This window comes from Diceros bicornis, unplaced genomic scaffold, assembly GCF_020826845.1.
Source record: "Diceros bicornis minor isolate mBicDic1 unplaced genomic scaffold, mDicBic1.mat.cur scaffold_67_ctg1, whole genome shotgun sequence".
NCBI lineage: Eukaryota > Metazoa > Chordata > Mammalia > Perissodactyla > Rhinocerotidae > Diceros > Diceros bicornis.
Genome location: NW_026691553.1, coordinates 196,270 through 216,335, shown reverse-complemented (window position 1 = coordinate 216,335; position 20,066 = coordinate 196,270). Strand labels below are relative to the sequence as shown.

General features: G+C 64.2%; 2 protein-coding genes across 2 annotated transcripts; both read right to left on the bottom strand.

The window, feature by feature from the left end:
- Positions 1-4,694: 4,694 nt before the first annotated feature.
- On the bottom strand, positions 4,695-11,286 carry TPGS1 (tubulin polyglutamylase complex subunit 1). Its single transcript, XM_058537772.1, has 2 exons — positions 10,934-11,286; positions 4,695-5,429 (listed from the first exon to the last, which is right to left on the bottom strand). The coding sequence occupies exons 1-2, from the start codon at positions 11,269-11,271 to the stop codon at positions 4,892-4,894; spliced, it is 876 nt and encodes a 291-aa protein (XP_058393755.1). The 5' UTR covers positions 11,272-11,286; the 3' UTR covers positions 4,695-4,891.
- A 1,056-nt stretch (positions 11,287-12,342) lies between these two features.
- On the bottom strand, positions 12,343-17,534 carry MADCAM1 (mucosal vascular addressin cell adhesion molecule 1). Its single transcript, XM_058537767.1, has 5 exons — positions 17,165-17,534; positions 15,970-16,239; positions 15,275-15,598; positions 13,476-13,940; positions 12,343-12,728 (listed from the first exon to the last, which is right to left on the bottom strand). Exons 1-5 carry the CDS (start codon positions 17,223-17,225, stop codon positions 12,538-12,540), a joined length of 1,311 nt encoding a protein of 436 aa, XP_058393750.1. The 5' UTR covers positions 17,226-17,534; the 3' UTR covers positions 12,343-12,537.
- Positions 17,535-20,066: the final 2,532 nt, after the last annotated feature.

The following is a 20,066-nucleotide window of genomic DNA, read 5'->3' as shown; positions in this document are numbered from 1 at the left end:
TCAGCGGTGGGAGGGACGGAGGAGTCTGAGCCAGCCCTGGGCAGAGCAGCAGCTTCCAATGGCTGCCCAGGGCCGGGACCCTGGCTTTCTGATCCATAAAGGGGAGCTGGGCCTCATCTCTTGGCCCTCTGCCCTGCACCCCAGGGACCTGAAGTGGTCCGTCCTCTGTAAGGTGGGCTGTGTGCCCTTTGCCAGATGTTCAGGTGTCTCTGACCCTCATCTCACCCATGGCGCCAGTGTCACAGCGTTGGCATGTGGCAGCTCGTCGATGAATAATAATGATTAATCATGACTCTTCCAGAGAGGTTTCCTGAGATCTTTCCTACAGCACCCCACATCCCAGGGGGGTTGTTGCGTGGGTGGGGTGGAACTGGAGATGTAAACCGGGTTTATGGCCTCTCCAGCTGGTCCCACGTGGGGCCTCGTCCTCCAGGAAAGCCTGCTCCTCAGGCTCGGAAATGTCCCCGGGGTGGTGGACATCTGGGGTCTCTGCCTACCTGTTTTCTGGCCACAGCACCTCGGTTTTCCCTTGGGGGGGGATCCTCACTCTTAGTCTGTAGGGTTGGAATTGGACTGACCCCCAAGCCTGGCTGCAGGGATGGGTCATCCAATCAGAGTTCCCCAGGCCCCCTGGCTGCAGCGGTTGGTTCAGTAACAGCATGACTCAGCCATCCCTGGGACTTTTTCTGGGAACACCGAGCTGGGGTGGCTGAGCTGGTTGGACCTGGGCCTGGAGTTATGGGGCCATCTCATCACCACAAGGCCTGTGAACAAAGTTGACACTCAGGAAAGCTGACTCGACTGACCAGAAAGGCTGATAACCCTGTTTGTGCTCCTGGATCCAGCCATGCCTGACCTCCACTGAATGTGCCAATGATGCAAGCTGATAAATTCTTTTCTTATGAAGCCAGTTTGAGTTGGGCCTTCCACCATGTGCCACAGAAGAGGCCTGCATTCAAATCTGAGTTCGGCTGTGACCTTGAAAACGGTCCTCAAATGCTAAAGCAAGTCTCAGTTTATCTGTAAAATGGGTTTCATGAAATAATATTTGAAAAGCTCTCGGCATAGATACTGAGAATGTTATAGAGACAGAGACGATAGTGTTTTTACTGCAATTATGCCTGTTGGGAAGAAACACATGATCTCACGAGGCGGAGGGGCTGCGGGGGTGAAGTAAAAAGGGATGCACAGGAGAGAATGTGGCCCCTTGAGGGGAGAGGGACGTGGAGTCGAAGACAAAGGCTACGGGGCCGGTGTGCTTTGGATGCTACAGAACCGGCTCCAAAGCCAGCTCTGCCTCTCCCTGGCTGTGCCATCTGTTACTTATTGTGGTGGAGAATAAGGGCCCCCCCAGACGCCACGTCCTAATCCTGGAGCCTGTGGGTACGCTGCCTCACGTGGCTAAAGGAACTTTGCAGATGAGATTAAGAACCTCGAGATGGGGAGAGTACCCTGGTTATCCAAGTGGACCTGTGTAATGCCACGGGAGGCGGGAGGGTCAGAGGCGGAGCAGGCGATGGGACGACGGGGCAGAGATGCACTTCGGAGATGGAGGAAGGGACCTTGAGCCCAGGATGTGGCGCCTCCAGAAGCTGGAAAAGGCAACAAACAGATTCTCTCCTGGAACGTCCAGAGGGAACCAGCCCTACCCACACCTGGATTTTAGGACTCTGCCCCCAGAACTGTGATAGTAAACTCGTGTTCTTTAAGTCACTAACTTTGTGGTAACTTTTGACAACACCCATAGGAATTGAATACACTTATCTCTATGGGCTTCAGATTCCTCCTCTGGAAAATTGATTCAGTCATTAAGTCATTCACTCACTCATGGCCTTCCAAGCACAAATCTAGGCACTGAGGACACAGCAGTGAACAAAAGGAGCAGAAATCCCTGTCCTCGGGGAGGCTGTAAACAAGCTGATGAATAAACAGCAATTTCTGATAGCAATAATTACTATGAAGAAAAATACAGCATGGTAGGTGTTAGCAACGGGGGTGGCACAGGAGGGTTATTTTGAGTGGGTGGTCAGGAGGTGGCATCTGAGCAGAAACTAGAATGCAGTGAGGAAGTGAGCCACGTGGGTCTGGAGGAACAGTGTCACAGGGAGAGGGAACAGCACGTGCAAAGGCCCTGAGGCAGGGCCAAGCCGGACCAGCTAGAGACCAGCGTGCCTGGGGCAGAGTGAGGGGACAGAGGCCAGAAAAGTAGCTGGGAAGTCTCTTGGCTCAGCTTTCCTGAGTGTTGGCTTTGTTTGCAGGCCTCGTGGTGACAAGATGGCTCCAGAATCCGGGCCCGGGTCCTCCCAGCTCAGCCACCCCAGAAAAAAATCCCAGGGCTGCGTCTCATTGGCCAGCCGGGAGTCACATGCTGTTCCTGAACCAATCACTGGGGCCAGGGTGCCGGGAGCACTCCTATTGGCTGGTGGGGTCGCCCAGGTGGATGAGGATGCAGGCTGGACCAGTTCAGAGGAGGAGCAGGCAGGATGGAGTTGAGGCGCAACCGACAGGATGCAGAGCACCGCCAGCTGAGGGTCGGGGGGCATTCAGCCCAGCCCCCCCATCTCCACCTCGGTGTCTGGGCGGACTGGGGGCTTCCTCAGAGACCAGACACCCAGAGGAGCCCCGGGATCAGGGAGGCTGACCAGAGGCTCTGTCCCCGACGTGGCAGGCCTGGGATGCACTTGAGATGTGCCCGAGGAGACGCCCAGCAGGCGATTGGCTCTCGCAGGCTGGAGCAGAGTGGGGCCGGGCCTGAGAGATGAATGTGAGACGCCTTGGCGCCCCCGGGGCCGTAACTGAAGCCGAGGGCCTGGAGAGAGGCCAGGGGATGAGGATGCACGAGGTGAGGACAGGAGAGGCCCCAGACGGAGCCAGGGGACGCCCTCCCTGGGGAGCTGGGAAGAGGAGGAGCCTTCGGGGGCAGCAGAGGGACCACCGCGAGATGGGGCCGGTGGGGGACGGGGAAGTGGGTGTTCCCAGAAGCGGGAGGTTCCATGGTCCACGCTGCTGCGAGGCCAGGCGAGGAGGAGGGGGCGGCTTCCCGGGGCTGCGCCGGCAGAGGTCACGTGGGGATCATGACAACAGGGGGCTTCCGGACCCGCGACCGGGCGTGGCGGTGACTCGGCGACGGTGAGGGGAGCTGGACAAGGCAGGGAGGTGGTCCCGGCTGGGGTCCCCTCAGCCTGATGGGGGGCTGGAGCGTGAGCTGCCCCCCGACAGCTCCACCTGAGGCGACGGGGCCGGCTCTGGTGCCCCCGGTGTCACTCACCGGGGACGTCTGCCCCGGAAGGAGGCATGGACCCTCCTGGGCTGTGTGGCTCCTCCTCCCTCGAGGGGCAGCCGCGACCTGCGATGAGGATGTGGTGGCACCAGCAACACCCACTGCACAGTGCCCTGCCTGGTTCTGATGACCGGGAGGCAGGGGTCGCCCGGGGACCACAGAGCTGACCAGAGGGTGCCCGGGCCGTGAGTCCTGTCCTGGCCTCGGGGACAGTTCGGGACTAACGCAGAAGGTCCACCCGGCCTCACCCACATCTGTCCCCTGCTGCTTCCTGGATGTGCGGTCCCCGGCCCGAGGCCACAGATGCTGATGCTTCGGGCGCGTTCCCGCGCGTGGGCTGGTGACATACTCTAGTACTAACCGCGAACACTTACTGAAGGGCAGCTTTGTTAATTTTCCGGCTACCACTGCTGCGTAACAGACGAGCCCAGAACTCGGGCTTTTATCATAAATCAATAAATCAATCGTTTATTTAGCCCACGAGTCTACCAGGCGGGAACCTCCACGTGGCCGGGGCTTCCCCACAACGTGGCCCTGAGGCCCAGGCCAGCCTCCCGTGGGCGGTGGTGTCACCTTCTGTGACCTAGCCATGGAAGGCATGTGGTGTCACAAAAGCCACTTGAGCTCAGGGGAGGGGACACAGATTCCACCCTGATCTGCCTCTTGACGGGGCGTGGGGGCGGAAATATCCCCGTGGCTGTTTCTGGAAAACCGGCCTGGTGCGCTGGCTCCTAGGTCCACTGAGTGCTGGCCCTACGCCGAAGGCGGATTTGGGGGGGACAAGGGGGTCCCTGCCATTGGCAGCTTGTAAAGGTTTAAATTCTGATCCTGTGGGGGGTCTCCCTCGGTCAGAAGAGGGACCGTCCTCACCTCCCTGACGGAAGAGGAGACCGGGACCGCGTGAAGCCACTGCTGGCGGTGGTTCCGGGCCGGGACTCTGCTCCCTGCGGATTCTCTGTGGTTGGGGGGAGGGGAGGCCAGTGCCTGAACAATGACTGGAGGGTCTCACGGGTGGGCATGGATGCTGGAGGGACTGACAGCAGGCAGGGGAGGCAGTGTAGGGTGTGGGCTCTGGAGCGGGACCCGGGGTTCAAATCCCGGCTCAGCCCCTTGCTGGCAGTGTGACCCTTCACCTCCTTGGGCCTCGGTTTCCCCATCTGCCTGGCGTGGGTAGTGATGTACTTGCTCATGGGCAGTGGTGAGTGCAGTAAGCCCCCCCCCCCCGCCAGGCGCCCCGGTGCCCTCTGCTCCCGTACAGCCCAGTGCAGGGCGTCCTGGCGTTTCCAGGCGGCGAGCCTGGCCTTGGGACAGCGGTGGGACCTGGCGTGCGGCCGGCGTGGACACAGGTGGGGGTGGGGGGGACACAAACACCAGGCCGGACTCGGGGACGGGCTTTATTACTGCCGAGGGGGGGCCGTTGCGGGGGTGCGGGGAGGGGCCCCACTTCCCGGGACCCCCGGGGTCCCCCATGCAGGGGCTGGGGCGTCGCTCCAGGTCCCAAGCTGGTTGGGGGGCTCCCCGCACCCCCCCGCATGCAGGGACACCCCAGTCCTGGTCTCAGACCCGTGTCCAGCCCGGGACACGAAGGAGGCGGCGGCGGGCGTGGGGGGCTCAGCCCACCGGCTTGACCTTGGCGATGAAGAGCGCGGCGGCCTTCTCCAGGAACTCCTCGCGGGTCATGGGGGCGCCGGGCCGCCGGGCCCCCAGCGCGCGGTCCATGGCGAGCGCCAGGCTGTCGGGGCCCAGGCGCGAGCCGGCCTCCAGGTAGCGGGCGGGCGCGGCGGGGCCGTCACCGGCCTGCAGGGCCCCCTCCAAGGTGTCCAGCACGGCCTGGCCCACGCGGCGGTCAGCCACGGCCAGGGCCGGGTCCTCCAGCAGCTGGAAGAGGGCGCCGGCGCGCGCCACGAACTCCAGCAGCACGAAGCACGTGAGCATGCCGGCGCGGAAGACGCCCAGCGGCACGGCCTCGTGGTCGCGGCACTGGATCTTGCGCAGCAGGGGCGCCACCACCTCCTCGGGGGCCTCCCCGTCGCGGCACACGCGCTTCAGCAGCTCGCTGTAGGTGCGCCCGTCCAGCCCCGGCTTCTTCTTGCGCCCGCTGGCGCTCAGGCACTCGTAGGCCACCCCCACGTTGTTGTTGAAGGCCGTCCTGCGGGCAGACGGGGCGTCGGGCCGGCCTGCAGGGCCCAGCACCGCCCGGCCCCAGCCTCCCGCCCCTGCCTCCTGCACACCAGCCCCCGCCTCCCGCCCCGCCCCTGCCTCCCGCACACCAGCCCTGGCGCAGCCTCAGGGCCTTTGCACCGCTGTGCCCTCCGCCCTGCACGCCCTTCCCCTGGTCTCCCCTCGGCTCCTCCCCAGGGCAGCCCCACCGACTCCCTGACCCCTTCCTCCTCCATCCTTCCTCACAGCAGCTCCCACCATCCGACCTAGTGTGCGGCATCCTCGAGACACGGTGTCCCTCCCACCAGGACGTCAGCCCAGGAGCCACGTCAGGGAGTTCGTGTGGGTCACTGCTACAGCCCTAGTGCCTAGAACACGGCCCGGCATACAGCAAGTGCTCAATGTTTGTGAGTCAGCCCACAGGCTTCTGCCCCTTGGGACCCTCCACTGCCCCCATGATGACGGCTGCACTTATGGGGGGTCACCCCTGCCCAAACACTGTGCCTGGCCGACAACGTGGGTCCACTCTTTTCAGTCCACAGTCCCAGGGGCCGAGTCCACAGCTACAGCCGTGGGTCAGACCCCGCCCGCGGCCCGCTTCTGTAAATGAAGTTTTATTGGCACACGGCCCCGACCGTCCCTGACACACTGCCCGTGGCTGCTTTCTGGCTGCAAAGGCAGAGGTGAGTGGTCACAATGGGGAGCGGCCTGCAAAGCCGAGACAGTGACTACCTGCCCTTCACAGGGGAGTCTGTCGACCCGCCGTTGGCCATGCGGGGGTACGAGCCCTCGCCCCACGAGGAACCTGAAGACCCAGCACGTGCCCCGGCCGCGCCGTGAGCCTCACGGGCAGTCGGGCGCACAGTGGTTGTGTGCGTGGTCTGCGGGGTGAGCCTGGCAGCTGGTTAACCCCGTGTCCCACCCCCTTGTGGCACTGACAGCTGAGTGCATGGCCTGTGGCCCAGTGCCAGCGTGGCGGGTGGCCTGTCACCATTTCCACTGTGACAAGTAGGGGTGAGGCTCAGGGCTGCTGGTGGCCCAAGGATCCCACAGAGGAAAGGCCGACCCTGGGGCTTCCATCCATCCTTTCTGGGGCTCAGCTCCGTGGTAAGGGGAGGGGACGCATGGCAGCTCCCTCATCTCCTGTGTGACCTGGGCAGGTCGCCTCACCTTTCTATGGGCCAGCAGGCAGCGGGCGCCCAGTACATGCTGGTCTGTATGCAGTGGGAGCCCAGTACATGCTAGTCTGTATGCAGTGGGCACCCAGTACATGCAGGTCCATATGCAGTGGGAGCCCAGTCCATGCTGGTAGGTATGCAGCAGGCACCCACTACATGCTGGTCCATATGCAGTAGGTGCCCAGTACACGCTGGTCTGTATGCAGCAGGCGCCCAGTACATGCTGATCAGTATGCAGCAGGCGCCCAGTACATGCTGGTCCGTACGCAGTGGGTGCCCAGCACATGCTGGTCCGTACGCAGTGGGCGCCCAGTCCATGCTGGTCGGTATGCAGCAGGCGCCCAGTACTTGCTGGTCCGTACACAGTGGGTGCCCAGCACATACTGGTCCATATGCAGTGGGTGCCCAGTACATGCTGGTCTGTATGCAGTAGGCGCCCAGTACATGCTGATTGGTATGCAGCGGTTGCCCAGTACATGCTGGTCCGTATGTAGCGATTGCCCAGTACATGCTGGTCCGTATGCAATGGGTGCCCAGTACATGCTGGTCTGTATGCAGCAGGCGCCCAGTACATGCTGATCGGTATGCAGCAGGCGCCCAGTTAAATGCTGGCCACTCTAGTCATCGCTCTGCCCCATGGATGGATGTGTGGGCCCAGTGGCTCTGTGGGGCTCCAGTGGCAAAGCCCCATGACAGAGGGGGACACCAAGGCCCAGGGCGAGAGGGCAGAAGCCTGGGGCCTCTCCCAGCTGGGATTTAATCCTTGCCCACCAGACTACAAGCTCCTTTTCTTCCCATCCATTGGGCCCTTCCGCTGTGCTGGAGCTTCGCGGGCAGTGAGACGGCCCTGTCAGGTGCTGAGGGTGGGCCAGACGCAGCGTCGCGCTCATGAACATCCTCCTGTTATAGGACCGTCACCATGTTAGCCGGCGAGGCCTCATGAGAACTTTCGCAAGACCTTCCTTATTAACTTTCCCCAGGAGAGTCCCCGTGGGGGGCGACCCCATGTGAGTGAGGTGTCACCGGTGGCTGCGGAACAAATCACCCCCAAACCCAGCGGCCTGAGATGGCAACGGCGTTTATCACGTCACGCGCTTTCTGTGTCAGAGACTTGGGGGTGCTTGGCTGGGGTCGCAGCTCGGGGTCCTGTGAGGCTGCAGTGAGGCTGCGGCGTGGCACGGCCCTCCAGAGGCTTAGCCGCGGAGGGCTCACCCCTACTCGGCACGCGGGTGCCGCTCGGGCTGGAGCCGCACGGTCCCCTCTCCACGGGGGTTTTAGAGCCATTGCACCCCTCTCCGTGGTCCATGTCCTGCTGCCCCGGCGGTGTGACCCCTGCGACCCTGCGGTGAGGGCAGGTGAACCTCAGCTGTGTCAAGGCTGTGGAGGTTCCGGGGTCATCTGTTCCCGCGTGTGATGCAGCCTGTCCTGTCCGGGTGCCCCGTCCGTCAGCTCTGCCCCGACGCCTTTTCCAGGGACCAGCCGACCCCCCCAGATCTCGAGCTCACTCATGCCCCTGGAGGCGGCAGCTGGGGCGATGTCTGGGGGCCACCCGGTCCCCGGTGCTCACTGGGCACCTCTGTGCCTGGCTGCTCCAGCCTGGCCTCACCACCGCCTGCTCTCCTCGCCCAGAGGAGGGTCCTCCTCCTGTCCCTCACTCCCATGAGAACACAGGGCAGATCTTGTGCCCAGTGCCCGGCCCGCAACTCCACGTGCGCCGTCGTCAGCTGTGACAGGACCGAACGCAGCCGGGCGTCCAGACTTTGCTTCTCTCTGGCTCCCGGCCTCGCGGGCAGGAGGACACGAAAGGGGTCGTTGTCACCCAGTGGGGTCGGGGCTGTGAGAAAGCATCCTCGAGAACCCAGGGGGGTGACACCCAACCTCACCGACACCCTCCCAAGGGGCTCCCCCGCGGTTCTGCGCCACGAGGGGCACCCACGCCACCCGCTGAACCACCAGGGGAGCCCACGGCGGCCGCTCTGCAGGGGGGCGGCCTGCTTCGAGTCTCGGCCCCGCGGGGGATCCTGGGCTCCGGGCCTCCGCTTCCCCATCTGTGAAGTGGGGTCGGGCATTCACAGGGGCTCCATCTGTGCAGCGCCTACAGAGCTCAATCCGTAAACCGCGTGAGCGTTTGTTAAAATAAGAAGGATGCGTGCATGGAATGTCTCCAGAAGAGACACGGACTCATGGCAGACCTGGGCTCACCCAGGGTGACTCTGCCCCGAGGGACACTGGGTGACATCCCGGGACGTCTGTGGTCATCACGCTGGGTGGCGTGGGGCAGGATGTGGCTCAACCCCCTGCGGGGCCCGGGACGGCCCCCAGAGGGGGATCTGAGCTGAGGACTCCGGCCAGACCGGCCGGTGCCTTCTGCAGGCCCCGGGTCACAGGGACCCCGGGGACGGCTCTCCTGCTGCTACCATAGCAACGAAGCGGCTGAGAAGGAAGCCGCACAGCCCCCAGCAAGTCCCAGAACGACTGTGCCCCTGGGGCCTCGAGGCCGGCGGGGGGCGGCCGCCGGGACGTCCTGGAGGCCAGCTCTTCCGATGCCCCGAGACGCCGCAGACAGCAGTTTGGTCGCCTTCTCCCCAAATCCTTTGTGATGACACTCTCAGAACAGCCCAGCACGGCCAGGCAACCCCTCGGCGTCGGGGCGAGGCTGCCCGGCCTCAGAGGGAGCCCCCGTCTCTGCACCCGAGACCCACCCAACGCGCTTCTGCTTCTGGTCCGTCCGTGAGGTTAAGGGGCTCTGACTGAGAGCTCATTTTATTTTTTGCTGAGGAAGATTGTCCCTGAGCTAACGTCTGTGCCAATCTTTCTCTACTTTTTATGTGGGTCACCGCCACAGCAGGGCCGCCAACGAGTGGTGTAGGTCCATGCCAGGGATCCGAACCCACGAACAGACGCTTCTCAGCCCTCATCCATTGGGCTGTCAGATACAGGGCTGCTGCCAGCCCACAAGGCACCTTTGTGTGAATTAGGAAAAAGCTCTGCAAAAAGCCTTCATATAAACATCCTTGTCTGTGCTGTCTATGGGCGAGTGGCTTGTGCAGTGCTCGACCTGAACAACCGTACACGGTCCCGCCACTGACTACTTGTTGTCCTTGGAAGATGTCCTGGATGCCGTTCTCTTCTGGTGCCCCCCTTCATGTCTGCTCTGCCTTCTCATGAGTTTTTGTGGGCTCTTCTCAGCTCTCCCCAGGCCTTCACGACCCCTCCCAGTTGACAACCTCCCATCCCAGATGCAGGTCTCAGCATCCACCTTCCTGCTGCAAGGTCCTCCCAGCCCCTCCCTTAACAGTCCTCAGTGACTCTAGAAACTTCCTCCAAACCAGCGGCCTCCCATCTCAGCAGATGGCTCCAAGGACCACCCTGGACTCTCCCTGCACACGCCCCTCCCACCCTGACCCCAGCACCCCGATCAGCTCGCCCTTCAGAGCACGTCCCACCCACCTGCTCCTCTTCCCAGGTCCCCATGGCAGGGGTGGCCCCTGGGCCCCAGATGCCCCGCGGCTCCTTGTCTGGCTGTCATGTGGACACCCCGCACTCCCTGTCCCCCTGTGGGTGGGGGCGTGGGTGCTGCGCTGAGACGCCCGCCCTCCGCACCGCTTCCCACACCCGGGCTCCGGCCCCAGCCTCTCTGTGCTCCGTGTGACCCTCCGGGAGGGGCGCCCACAGGTGGTGGGTGCTGGAGGCACCTGGGGATTAGGCCGAAACGCTCCCTTGCTTGGCCTCCTCCCCCCTCCTGGGTTCTCCCGGGAGCGCCCCCTTATAAAATCACCCCCACACGAACGTTTGCCTCAGGCTCCGCTTTGCGGCCTTCCCTTCCCCCTGTGGTTCCCACCCTGCAGCTCTGCAGCCTCCAGGCCGGCCACTTGCGCATCACGCAGGCCGCCTCCTGGACGCCCCTCCTGCCGCTGGGAGCCTGGCCCCGGGGTAGCTTTCTGTCTTCAGACCCAACCCTGTAAGCACTCATTTTCTGCCTGAATGGACGGGGATGCTGCCATGCTGGTAACGAGGCAGCTCGGGGGGGGGACCTGGCTCGGACGCCTTGCCCTGCGACCTTGGGCACCACAATTTGCAAAGTGGTGTTGGCTGCAAGGGGAACTCAGCACCTGCAAAGGGGCGTCACAAGGGACGAAGCCGGCCAGAGCAAGCCCATCGCGGCCCGGGCCACCCCGCACCCGGGGGGCGTTGCGGACTACGGTCCCCAGCACGCCCCGCGCGCCGCCGCCAGCGCCGGGGACGGGGAGCCGCGCGGAGCACGCTGGGAGTTGGAGTCCGGCAGACCCCCGCCCGCCCCGGCCCCGCCCCGCACCTCTGGGAGTGGTGAGCCAGGCGCAGGTGCCAGAGCGCGCGGCCGAGGCGCTGCTGCTGCAGCAGGAGCTGGCCCGGGGGCTCCCCGGCGCCGCCGCTGGCCGGCGAGCGCAGGCCCATGTTCTCGAAGTAGTGCGCCAGGAAAGCGATCGGCTCCTCGGGCCGCGCCTCCAACACCTTCAGCAGGGCCGCGCGCAGCATCTCCGTCACGCCGACCTGCCGCAGGAAGTCCTCGTCGCTCTCGGGCGTTGTCGCCGCCTGGGACACCGCCGGCCGGCCGCTGTCCGGGAAACTGGCCGCCGGGGCCACGGCCGGCCGCCGCTTGTCCACTGCCGCCATCTTCGCTGAGGGCAGCGGGACCGGAAGCGCCGCCATATTCCACTGCGCTGGCGCCGCGTGGCGGCCATCTTCGTTGAGGGCAGAGGGCTCCGGGATCCCGCGGGGAGAGTCTGGGAAGTGATTAGCGCAGGACGCCCTTTCTTGGGTTCTAATTGGCACTCTCTCTCTCGGGTTTCCTCTTTGCGCGTATCGGTTGGCTTTTCTGGCTCAGGCCCGGAACCTGAATTTTGCCCGACTCCAAAATGGCTCCTCAGGAAGGGCTTGGTTCCTGGCATGAAGCCGCATTGTCTGCCATCTTGGTAGTGGGCGAGTCCTTCATTAGCATGGTCCCCTAGCAACCAGTCTCCTTGGTTACCAGAGAAGCCGGTCCAGCGCGGGCGGGGAGGGATGCGCCCAGACTCCAGGACGGAGCGCCGCCCCCGCCCTCTTTTCTTTTTCATCTTTGAGCCTTTGTGCGAAGCCTGGCCGTAAACCTAACCCAATCTCCGTCGGAGTTTATAGATCAACTCGTGGGGAAAGGCCCCCTCTCCCCCCAGCCACCCACCAGGGTGGGCTTGGGGTCTGCTCTGGGCTCCCGCGGCGCCCAGTCCCCAGCACGTGTTCGCGGAATGAGTGGCCCTCCCACGGTCCCCACGGTCCCAGGCTGTTACCTTTCCTCACCATTAGAGGGATCTTTCTCACACTGCATCCTCTGTAGCTCAAGAGTCTCCCGTCGCTCCCCAGTGCCCGGCACCTACAGCCCTTCATCTGCTGATCTCATCTCCAGCCTCTCTCGCCTCTCCCCCATCCTCAGCCCCCAGCCACCCCAAAAGAGATGCTGTTTCCCTTAATAAGCCACCTCTCTTCTGTGGCTTTGGCCACGCCATTCCTCCGCCAAATACTTTCCCCTACTTCTTTTGAGGAGTCCTAGTTATTCTTTAGGCTCCAGTGTCCCGGAATCCAGGGAAGGGATCTCCCACCCCCAGCTGTCCTCTCTCCCCAGCCCTGGCCAAGTGTGGCTGGGGAGTCGCCCAGTTCAGAGGGGCTGTGCAGAGGATTCCAGCATCCTCGTACCATGACAGGGACCAGTGAAGTCAGACCAGATCTTTATTCTCTAGCTGTGGACGTGGCGGGTGGCTCCCCAGGGGCCCCACCCAGGGGAAACCCAGCCAGCTGGGCAGCCTGGATGCTGGCCATCAGGGTGAGGGACCTGCGGTCAGTCCTCATGCCGTCCAGACCCTGCAGACGTCCTTCAGTCGCAGCTGAGTGAAGGAGTGGCAGGTCACTTCAGAAGTGACCTCCTGAATCCCGCCCGCTCAGTCCGGTGCAGGCGGGGCAGGGGGCCCAGAGGAGCTGGTGGGCGTGGTGGTCAGTGGCCGGCCGGCAGCATTTCCACAGGCGATAGGCGAGGAACACCAGGAGGAGCAGCCCCAGGGCCACGCTGCCCATGCACAGGGCTGCGGACGACGCCGGGGAGCCTGGAGAGAGAAGCACCAGGAGCCCTGAGCCCGCCTCTGCAGGTTTTGGGGAGAAGCCTGCTGAGTCTGCTCAGGGCTTCCAAATTTCCTGCGTTCCCTGAAATTTCACAAAGGACTTGACCGTTTGGAACGTCTTTTGAAATGTACAAATCCCCCAGAACATCCAGAGGACTTTAGAGTGAATCTCTCAAAAGGTCCATGGGACGCAACAGCGGGAAGTGGGCGGTCCACTGAGGCGGCCACGCACCACGTCTGCATGGAAACGTGGCCCGTCAGAGCAGAAAAGTGCCCTCGGTGTAAACACACATCGCGTTTTGAAGACGTGTATTTCTTCAAATAAAAAAAATGTCAAATATGTCATTCGTACGTTTTTACAGGTTGCATGTTGAACTGATAATATTTGAGATATATTGGGTTTGGTAAAATATATTATCCAACTTATTTTCCTTTTTTTTTCTGAATGTGGCTACTAGAGAATGTGAAATTCCCTAAGTGGCTGTAATCCTAGTTTCATTTCTCTCCCACAGGCTGTTGGGGTCTGTATTATAAAGTGTAGTTTACAAAGTGGTGTGACATCTACACGGTCCCTGAAATTTACGGCCATCGGTCATGCCAGGCCACTGTCATCTCACGATGTCGGGGAAGCCCGCTATCTGCTGAGGCCGGGCAGGGCGCCTCCTGGTCTGGGATCTGATGCAAAGCATCCCTCCCCCCAGGGACTCCCAGGGCTCCCCCGCCAGAACTCACAGATTTCTGGGACCAGGTACAGGCTGGCCACCTGGCCCCCTGGGTCCAGGCAACACTGGAACCAGCCCTCGGGGTTGCACTCGGCCCACGGCACGCTCAGCCACGCCCGGGCTCCGGCCTCCCGCCTGTTGTAGGCCTCCAGACCGCCAGGAGCCTGGGTCCAGTGCACGGCCACGCCAGAGCTGCAGACCACCTCACACAGCAGCTCCAGACCCCCTGGCGTTGTCAACCGGCGGATCACAGGGCGACAGGGCCTGGTGGAGCTGTTCCCAGGTGTGGGGCCACGACTCCTGGGGCCAGGACCGGTGGGGTGAGGACTCGTGGGGCCACGACTCGTGGGGCGAAGGCTCTCAGATCCAGGACTCTCAGGACCAGGACTCGAGGGGCTGTGGGTGGAGCCCTGCTTGGGGGTCGCCTCCGGGGAGGTCACGATGGGGGGCTCCCGGGAGGTCAGGCTGTGCAGGACTGGAAAACAAGGTGGCCATTTGTTCTCCCTGCTGCCCCAGCCTCCCTCCTGCCTCAGTCTTTCCATCTGGACCATGGAGTTGGACCAGAACCGCTCCCAGCCCATCCCTGGCCACTTGGGTGAGTCGCAGGGTGTCTCAGTGGGTGGGAGCGGGCTCGGAGTCCGTCACAGCCCTCCATGCCCTGAGCGAGCTGCTGAATCTCCGGGTCTCACTTTCCCCCACTGTAGAGGGGGCGATGGCCACTGCCCCTGGGGGGCTGCCATGGAGAGCGCCCTGGTTCACGGGTGCCCGGGTTACAGGGTCCGTGAATACCGGGTTTATTGTTACAGAACTCGGAGATGGAGAGAGGGGAGAATGGTCCCCCTGGAGTCAGGGGGTCCTTGAGCTTCGCGATCATCACCCTGGGGTGCAGGCGGGGAGACTGAGGCCCCAGGAGAGGCTCTGCACATCCTCCTACAAAATCTCTCCAATCCAGCGGCCTCCCTGCGTGCCACACCCCGCCCCAGCTCCTGTTTCCACTTGATCAAACTCTTCCTGATGCTCATGACCCCAAGCACATTAATGTGAGTTTCCAGGTGCCCCGTCAGAGAGTGAGTCAGTGCTTTTTTAGCGAGAGGCTGCCCGGGGGCTTCATGACGTGAGCAGGGCGTGTCCCGGATCAGACACACGTCAGTTAAATTAATAACAACATCTGGCACAAATTGAGCACCTACTGTGTGCTGGCCTCCAGGTGAAATGCTTTCATCTGATTGTTCACCCCTCAAGTATTTATTGCGCACCTACTCCATGCTGTGCACAGTGAGAACATTCATTCATCCATTCACTCATTCGTTCAGAACGTACGTGGCGCACACCTACTGTGCGCCGGGCACTGTTCAGCCCCTGGGGACACAGCCGTGAACAAGACAGACACATTCCTACCCTGGTGAAGCCGGCAGCAGGGGAGACAGGTAACGGAAAGAGAACTTACAGGACGTCGGGTGTTGATAAAAAGGCGTCAGAAACAATCAACAGGGAAGAGAAAGGGCTCTCCCGTGTGTGTGGGGGGGGGGTGGGTCAGGGGAAGCCTCACTCGGAAGGTGACCTGAGGGAGTGAGTGAGAGAGCCAGGGAGAGATGCCGGGGAAGTACATTCTGGGTGGAGGGCACAGCAGTGCAAAGGCCCTGGGGTAGGACGTGGCAATTTTCCCACCAGCTGTGGGTACTGTGACCACCCAGATGGGGACACAGCGGGCGAGGTGTGGAACCAGGGTTCCAGAGCTGGGCACCCAGTGTCGAGACTTTGTCTAATCCCCGGGGCACTGATTCGCAGGCCGGGCAGCCCTGCACTCACCTGGAATGGGCCGGCTGTGGTTCAGCTCCAAGCCGGGCAGCGTCATGGTCGCCTGGCAGTGGAGGGTGAGTGGGGCGAGGGTCCCCAGGGGGGGCAGCAGCCAGCGCTCTGTCACTCGGAACAGCGAGTCCTCGCCATCCTGGGCCTCCTCCTCCACATCCCGGCCCAAAGCCTGCACCCCCTCCAGCTCCTGGCCCCCCAGGAGCAGGGACAAGGAGAGGGTGTCCGAGCTGGCAGGCGAGACGTTGTGGGCGGTGCAGGCCACCTCCTGGGCAGACCCGGCCACCAGGGCCCCTGGAGAGACGGTCAGCTGGTCCGGGAAGGCTGCGGACGGAGGGTCGGAGGGGGTGGGTTGAGTCCAGAGGGTCCGGACTGGGCCCTGAGGGGGCGGACGGGGTCAAGGGGTGCACAGGGACAGGGAAAACCCAGCGGCCGCGCCCTGTGTGGCTACAATATAAGGTGCTGGAGAGGGATCCAGAGCAGAAAGGGCAGGCGGAGTGAAGGCCGGGAGGCCGCCGAGAGGAGGCGGTGCGGAGAGGAGGGAACGGATTGCAGAGAGACTCGGAGGAGCTGCGAGCAGGCTTCGAGCTGGGGCGGGGCGGGCAATCCGGGAAGCCTCCCGGGAGGCGGCGGCAAAGAGACGGAGGTGAAGCAGCGCTGCTGATGTGGGGGGCGGGAGGAGCGGCGGCGCTCACCGAACACCAGGAGCTGCACGGTCCGCTGGAAGGTGAGGTTCCCGCAGGAGCCCACGCACACGCGGGTCCCCGCCGCCGCCAGGGACGCGTTGCGCACGGAGAGGACGCTGATGCCCGCGCCCGTCTGCACGGCGCCCAGGGTGGTGTCCAGGCCGCGCCACTGCACCGGGGCGGCCCCGGGGCCCGCGCAGGCCAGGCGGCAGGTCAGCTCCCGCCACCCGCCCACGGGCACCGCCACCACGCTCTCGGGGGGCTCCACCTCCAGGGCACCTGCGGGCAGAGGGCGCGCTCAGCTCGGCCGCGCGCCCCCGACACCGGGACCCCAGCCCCAGAACCGGTCCTGGGCTCCGCCTCCGCCCGGACCCCAGCCCCTGCCAGCCCCGCCCCCGCGAAGGCCCTCCTCCTAGGACCCTCTCACCTCCCGGAACCAGCCCACTGGCCTACTCTTCCAGCCCCCTCCCCTCCCGGAGCCCCCTCCCCTCCAGGAGACTCCTCCCCTCTTGGAGACCCCTCCTCTCCCGGAGACCCCTCCCCTCCAGGAGACTCCTCCCCTCTTGGAGACCCCTCCTCTCCCGGAGACCCCTCCCCTCCCGGAGCCCCCTCCCCTCCAGGAGACCCCTCCCCTCCAGGAGACTCCTCCCCTCTTGGAGACCCCTCCTCTCCCGGAGACCCCTCCCCTCCCGGAGCCCCCTCCCCTCCAGGAGACCCCTCCCCTCCAGGAGACTCCTCCCCTCTTGGAGACCCCTCCTCTCCCGGAGACCCCTCCCCTCCCGGAGCCCCCTCCCCTCCAGGAGACCCCTCCCCTCCAGGAGACTCCTCCCCTCTTGGAGACCCCTCCTCTCCCGGAGACCCCTCCCCTCCCGGAGCCCCCTCCCCTCCAGGAGACTCCTCCCCTCCAGGAGACCCCTCCTCTCCCGGAGCCCCCTCCCCTCCCTGAGCCCCCTCCCCCCCGGAGCCCCCTCCCCCCTGGGAGCCCCCTCCCCTCTCCTAAGCCCCCTACTCTCCCGGAACCCCTCCTCTCCCGGAGCCCCCTCTCTTCCAGGAGCCCCTCCCTGCCGGAACCACGCTCCCTTCGCGGAGCCCCCTCCCCTCCCAGAGCCCCCTCCTCTTTCGGAGCACCCTCCCCTCTCCTAAGCTGTCCCCTCCCGGAGTCCCCTCCTCTCCCTGAGCCCCCTCCCCCTCGGACCCCCCTCACCGCGGCCCCGCTGCAGGAGCCCCACGAGGAGGGGCAGCAGGAGGCCGAGGCCCCGCTCCATGCCGTCCCCTGCGTGTCCCCGGCCCGCGGGGAGGCGGCTTAAATAGAGGCGCCCCGAGCTCCTTCCCGCCGCCCCCTCCCCCAGCGGCTCCCCGGGGGTTTCCCGAGGGGGTTTCCCGCCCTGACCCCCGACCCCGGAGGCGACAGAGAGGCAGGGGCTGGGGGCCAAGACGGGGGCGGGGCCGAGGTAACAGCAGCCGGGGCGGCGGCGCTGGGCCGATTCCAAGTCTCACTTTTAGAAACGGGAAGATCGGAAAATGCGGGCCGGAGGGGGGTGACCCTCGAGGTCAGTTGAAGGGAAATCGGAAGCAGGCCCAGGGTCCGCGCCGCCCCCGCCGGTCCCCCGTCGGCCCGAATCTCGGCTCCACTGCCCGGAGCGGCCGCGCGGGGGCGACAGAGAGCAGCCTCCTCCGGGCGCGGGGTGCGGGCTGGGGGACATCCTGGGGGTGGGGTCACCTGGGGCTGAGAGTCTCTGGAGGTGGAGGTCACCTAGGGGTGGAACCTCCTGGAGGAAGGGGTCCTTGGGGGTGGGGTCACCTGGGGATGAGGGTCTTGTGGGGGTGTTGGGGACTCCTGGGGCTGATGGGGCTGAGGCCCTGTGGACCCCACCAGGGCCTGGGACATGTCACCACCCGCTTCTGACGTTGTCTCCCCCCCCCATCAAACAGGAGGCCTGATGGAACCTGGGAGCCCCGGGCATGGGGCCGCCTCTGGGCTCCGTTCCACACGGGGACCTGGGTCTGGGGTCCACAGGGTCCCCCCACACAGGCCCCCCACTCACAGCGGTTGTCAGAGAGTCCTTCTCTTGTGAACACCTGAATCTGCCCCCATCTCCTGTACCCCTCAGCCTGCTCCCCTCTTCCTGTCTGCCCTGCGTGGCCGGTCCCCACCCAGCACCCAGAGCGGTTTAGAAACACCCTTCTGAGCACGCCGACACCCCAAGGCTGCCTGTGGCCTAAAGCAAAAAATCCAGACTGCTGGCTGTAGCCGGAGCCCTGCAGGACTGGGCAGCCTCAGGGCCTTTGCATGGCTGTGCCTTCACCCTGCTCGGTCTCTGCCCAGGCATTGCCTCCCCAGTGCTCCCCAGCCACCTTCCTGCCACCTCCTCCTCTGTGGAACTTTCTTCTGGAGCGTTTTCCCTGCAGACTTAACGAGGTCGTGTAGCCAGTCACATCTCCCCTGTCCAAGGAGATCTTGTCTGCTGTGGCCCCTGCTGTGACCCCAGACCCCAGGCACAGCAGGCACGCAGGAGGAGAAGCACGGAGGGGTCCTGGTTTGCCCCCGACCGGCCTCAGAGTGTGGCTTGTGCCTCAGTTTCCCTGGCTTTGGGATAAGAGATGGGGCAGCCAGGCCATGGGGCTTCTAAGCACCACCTGCTCTGCTCAGCTGTCTTCTCAGCCTCCTGATTGTCAGAGGCAGAAACTGAGGAGGGGCAGGGAGCAGAGGGGGAATCTGAGGCCTCTGCGGGGCGAGGGTCCAGGTGCATGAACTCTGAGTTGGTCTTTCTTGGTCCCATCCCCCTCTGGCCCCGGGTGCCGGGAAAGGCCACACAGGAAGGTGGACGCCAAGGTGCGGCCCTCCCCGGGCCGGAGGTGTGGGCCCTCCGCGGGAAGCTGGGCACTTGACCTGGGCGGGGGGCAGCGGGCCTGATGAATGGCCTTCTTCCCAGCCCCTGACCCCACTTCCTGCCACCCTCCAAGCTGAGGCCCTTGCAGGGTGTGACCCAGCTCTCCGGCCACTGACTCCCCATGGCCTGGCCCTCACCGGTGATCCCTGATGCTCAGGCAGAGCTATGATGCTCTGCCCGTGTGAAGGAGGAACCTTTGGACAAATGATGGGGAGGCGGCCAGCGGCCACCCTGAAGGTTCTGGGCAGAGGTGGGGAAGAGCGGGAGCCTGGGGGCGCAGAGAGAGAGAGAAATGGGGGGCGAGGAGAAGAGAGGGATGGGGTGGGGGCCTGGACGGAGGGTCCGAGTGGACCCCTGGGAGCCTGAGGCCAGCACCAGTGGGGACGGGACACGTTTCCTGCCTGCACCTGGGACGCTGGTCTTGTACCTGGGAGACTGAGCCCACGGGAGCCAGTGGTGGGTGCTGGGGTTCTCCTCTGCCCCCCAGCCTGGGCTTCCTGAGGGCCGGCTGGCCGATCACCTCTTCCCGGCATGGTCCCCGCCTGGAGGAAGTCCTCGGAGGCCCCGCAGGAAGCCACTTTCCCTTGGAGGGTCCCAGCCCCCCAGCCTCGACATCCTGGCCTCCCCGTACACCTTCCCTCGACAGCAGCGGGGTTCTGCCAGGGAAAGAGCCTCAGGCCTCGGAGGGTGTCCAGGAGGGGCCAGTGCGCCCCCCGGCCCAGGAAACACCTGCTCCCTCCCTTCCCGCCTCAGCTGCCCTTGCTCACACCACTGGTCCACTGGGGGCCTCACGGCCCTTTCTTCGGGGTGGGCTCGAGCCGCTAAGTCCCCATTGGGTGCCCTGCCAGCTTGGGTGCTGGAGGACCCTAGATCCGACGTCACTCCTGCCTCTGTGGGTCTCGGGGATGCCAGGGAGGAGAGAGATGAGGCTGTGAGTGGTCGTTTAATAAATGACTGCCAGAAGGTTCTAGAGCGGGAAGAAGCTGTCAGTTCACTGGGCCTTCAATGGCCCACTGGTCCCCGAAATCAGCCGGCTGAGCTGGGCCGAGGAGCGTGGTGGGAAGGTGACACCAAGGGCACCACGGCGGGGGGCCAGGACCCCAAATGAACAACCAACACGGAAAGCCCGCGAGGACAGGTCGCTTAGTGAGTCTCTTTCTCCGAAGCTGAACCGAGTCTGGCAAAACGGGAGGTGGCCGGGCGGCTGACCCAGGG

Bases quoted from the DNA above. Each gene is read 5' to 3' on its own strand.
- MADCAM1 (XM_058537767.1), bottom strand. From the start codon at position 17,225: ATGGAGCGGGGCCTCGGCCTCCTGCTGCCCCTCCTCGTGGGGCTCCTG. The intron at 13,941-15,274 runs GTGAGTGCAGGG...CTTGTTTTCCAG, and splicing joins CCACAGCCGGCCCATTCCAG to TCCTGCACAGCCTGACCTCC. The intron at 12,729-13,475 runs GTGAGTTCTGGC...TTCTCTCTCCAG, and splicing joins GTACCTGGTCCCAGAAATCT to GCTCCCCGGCGTCGTCCGCA.
- TPGS1 (XM_058537772.1), bottom strand. From the start codon at position 11,271: ATGGCGGCAGTGGACAAGCGGCGGCCGGCCGTGGCCCCGGCGGCCAGT. The intron at 5,430-10,933 runs GTGCGGGGCGGG...GTCTGCCCGCAG, and splicing joins CTGGCTCACCACTCCCAGAG to GACGGCCTTCAACAACAACG.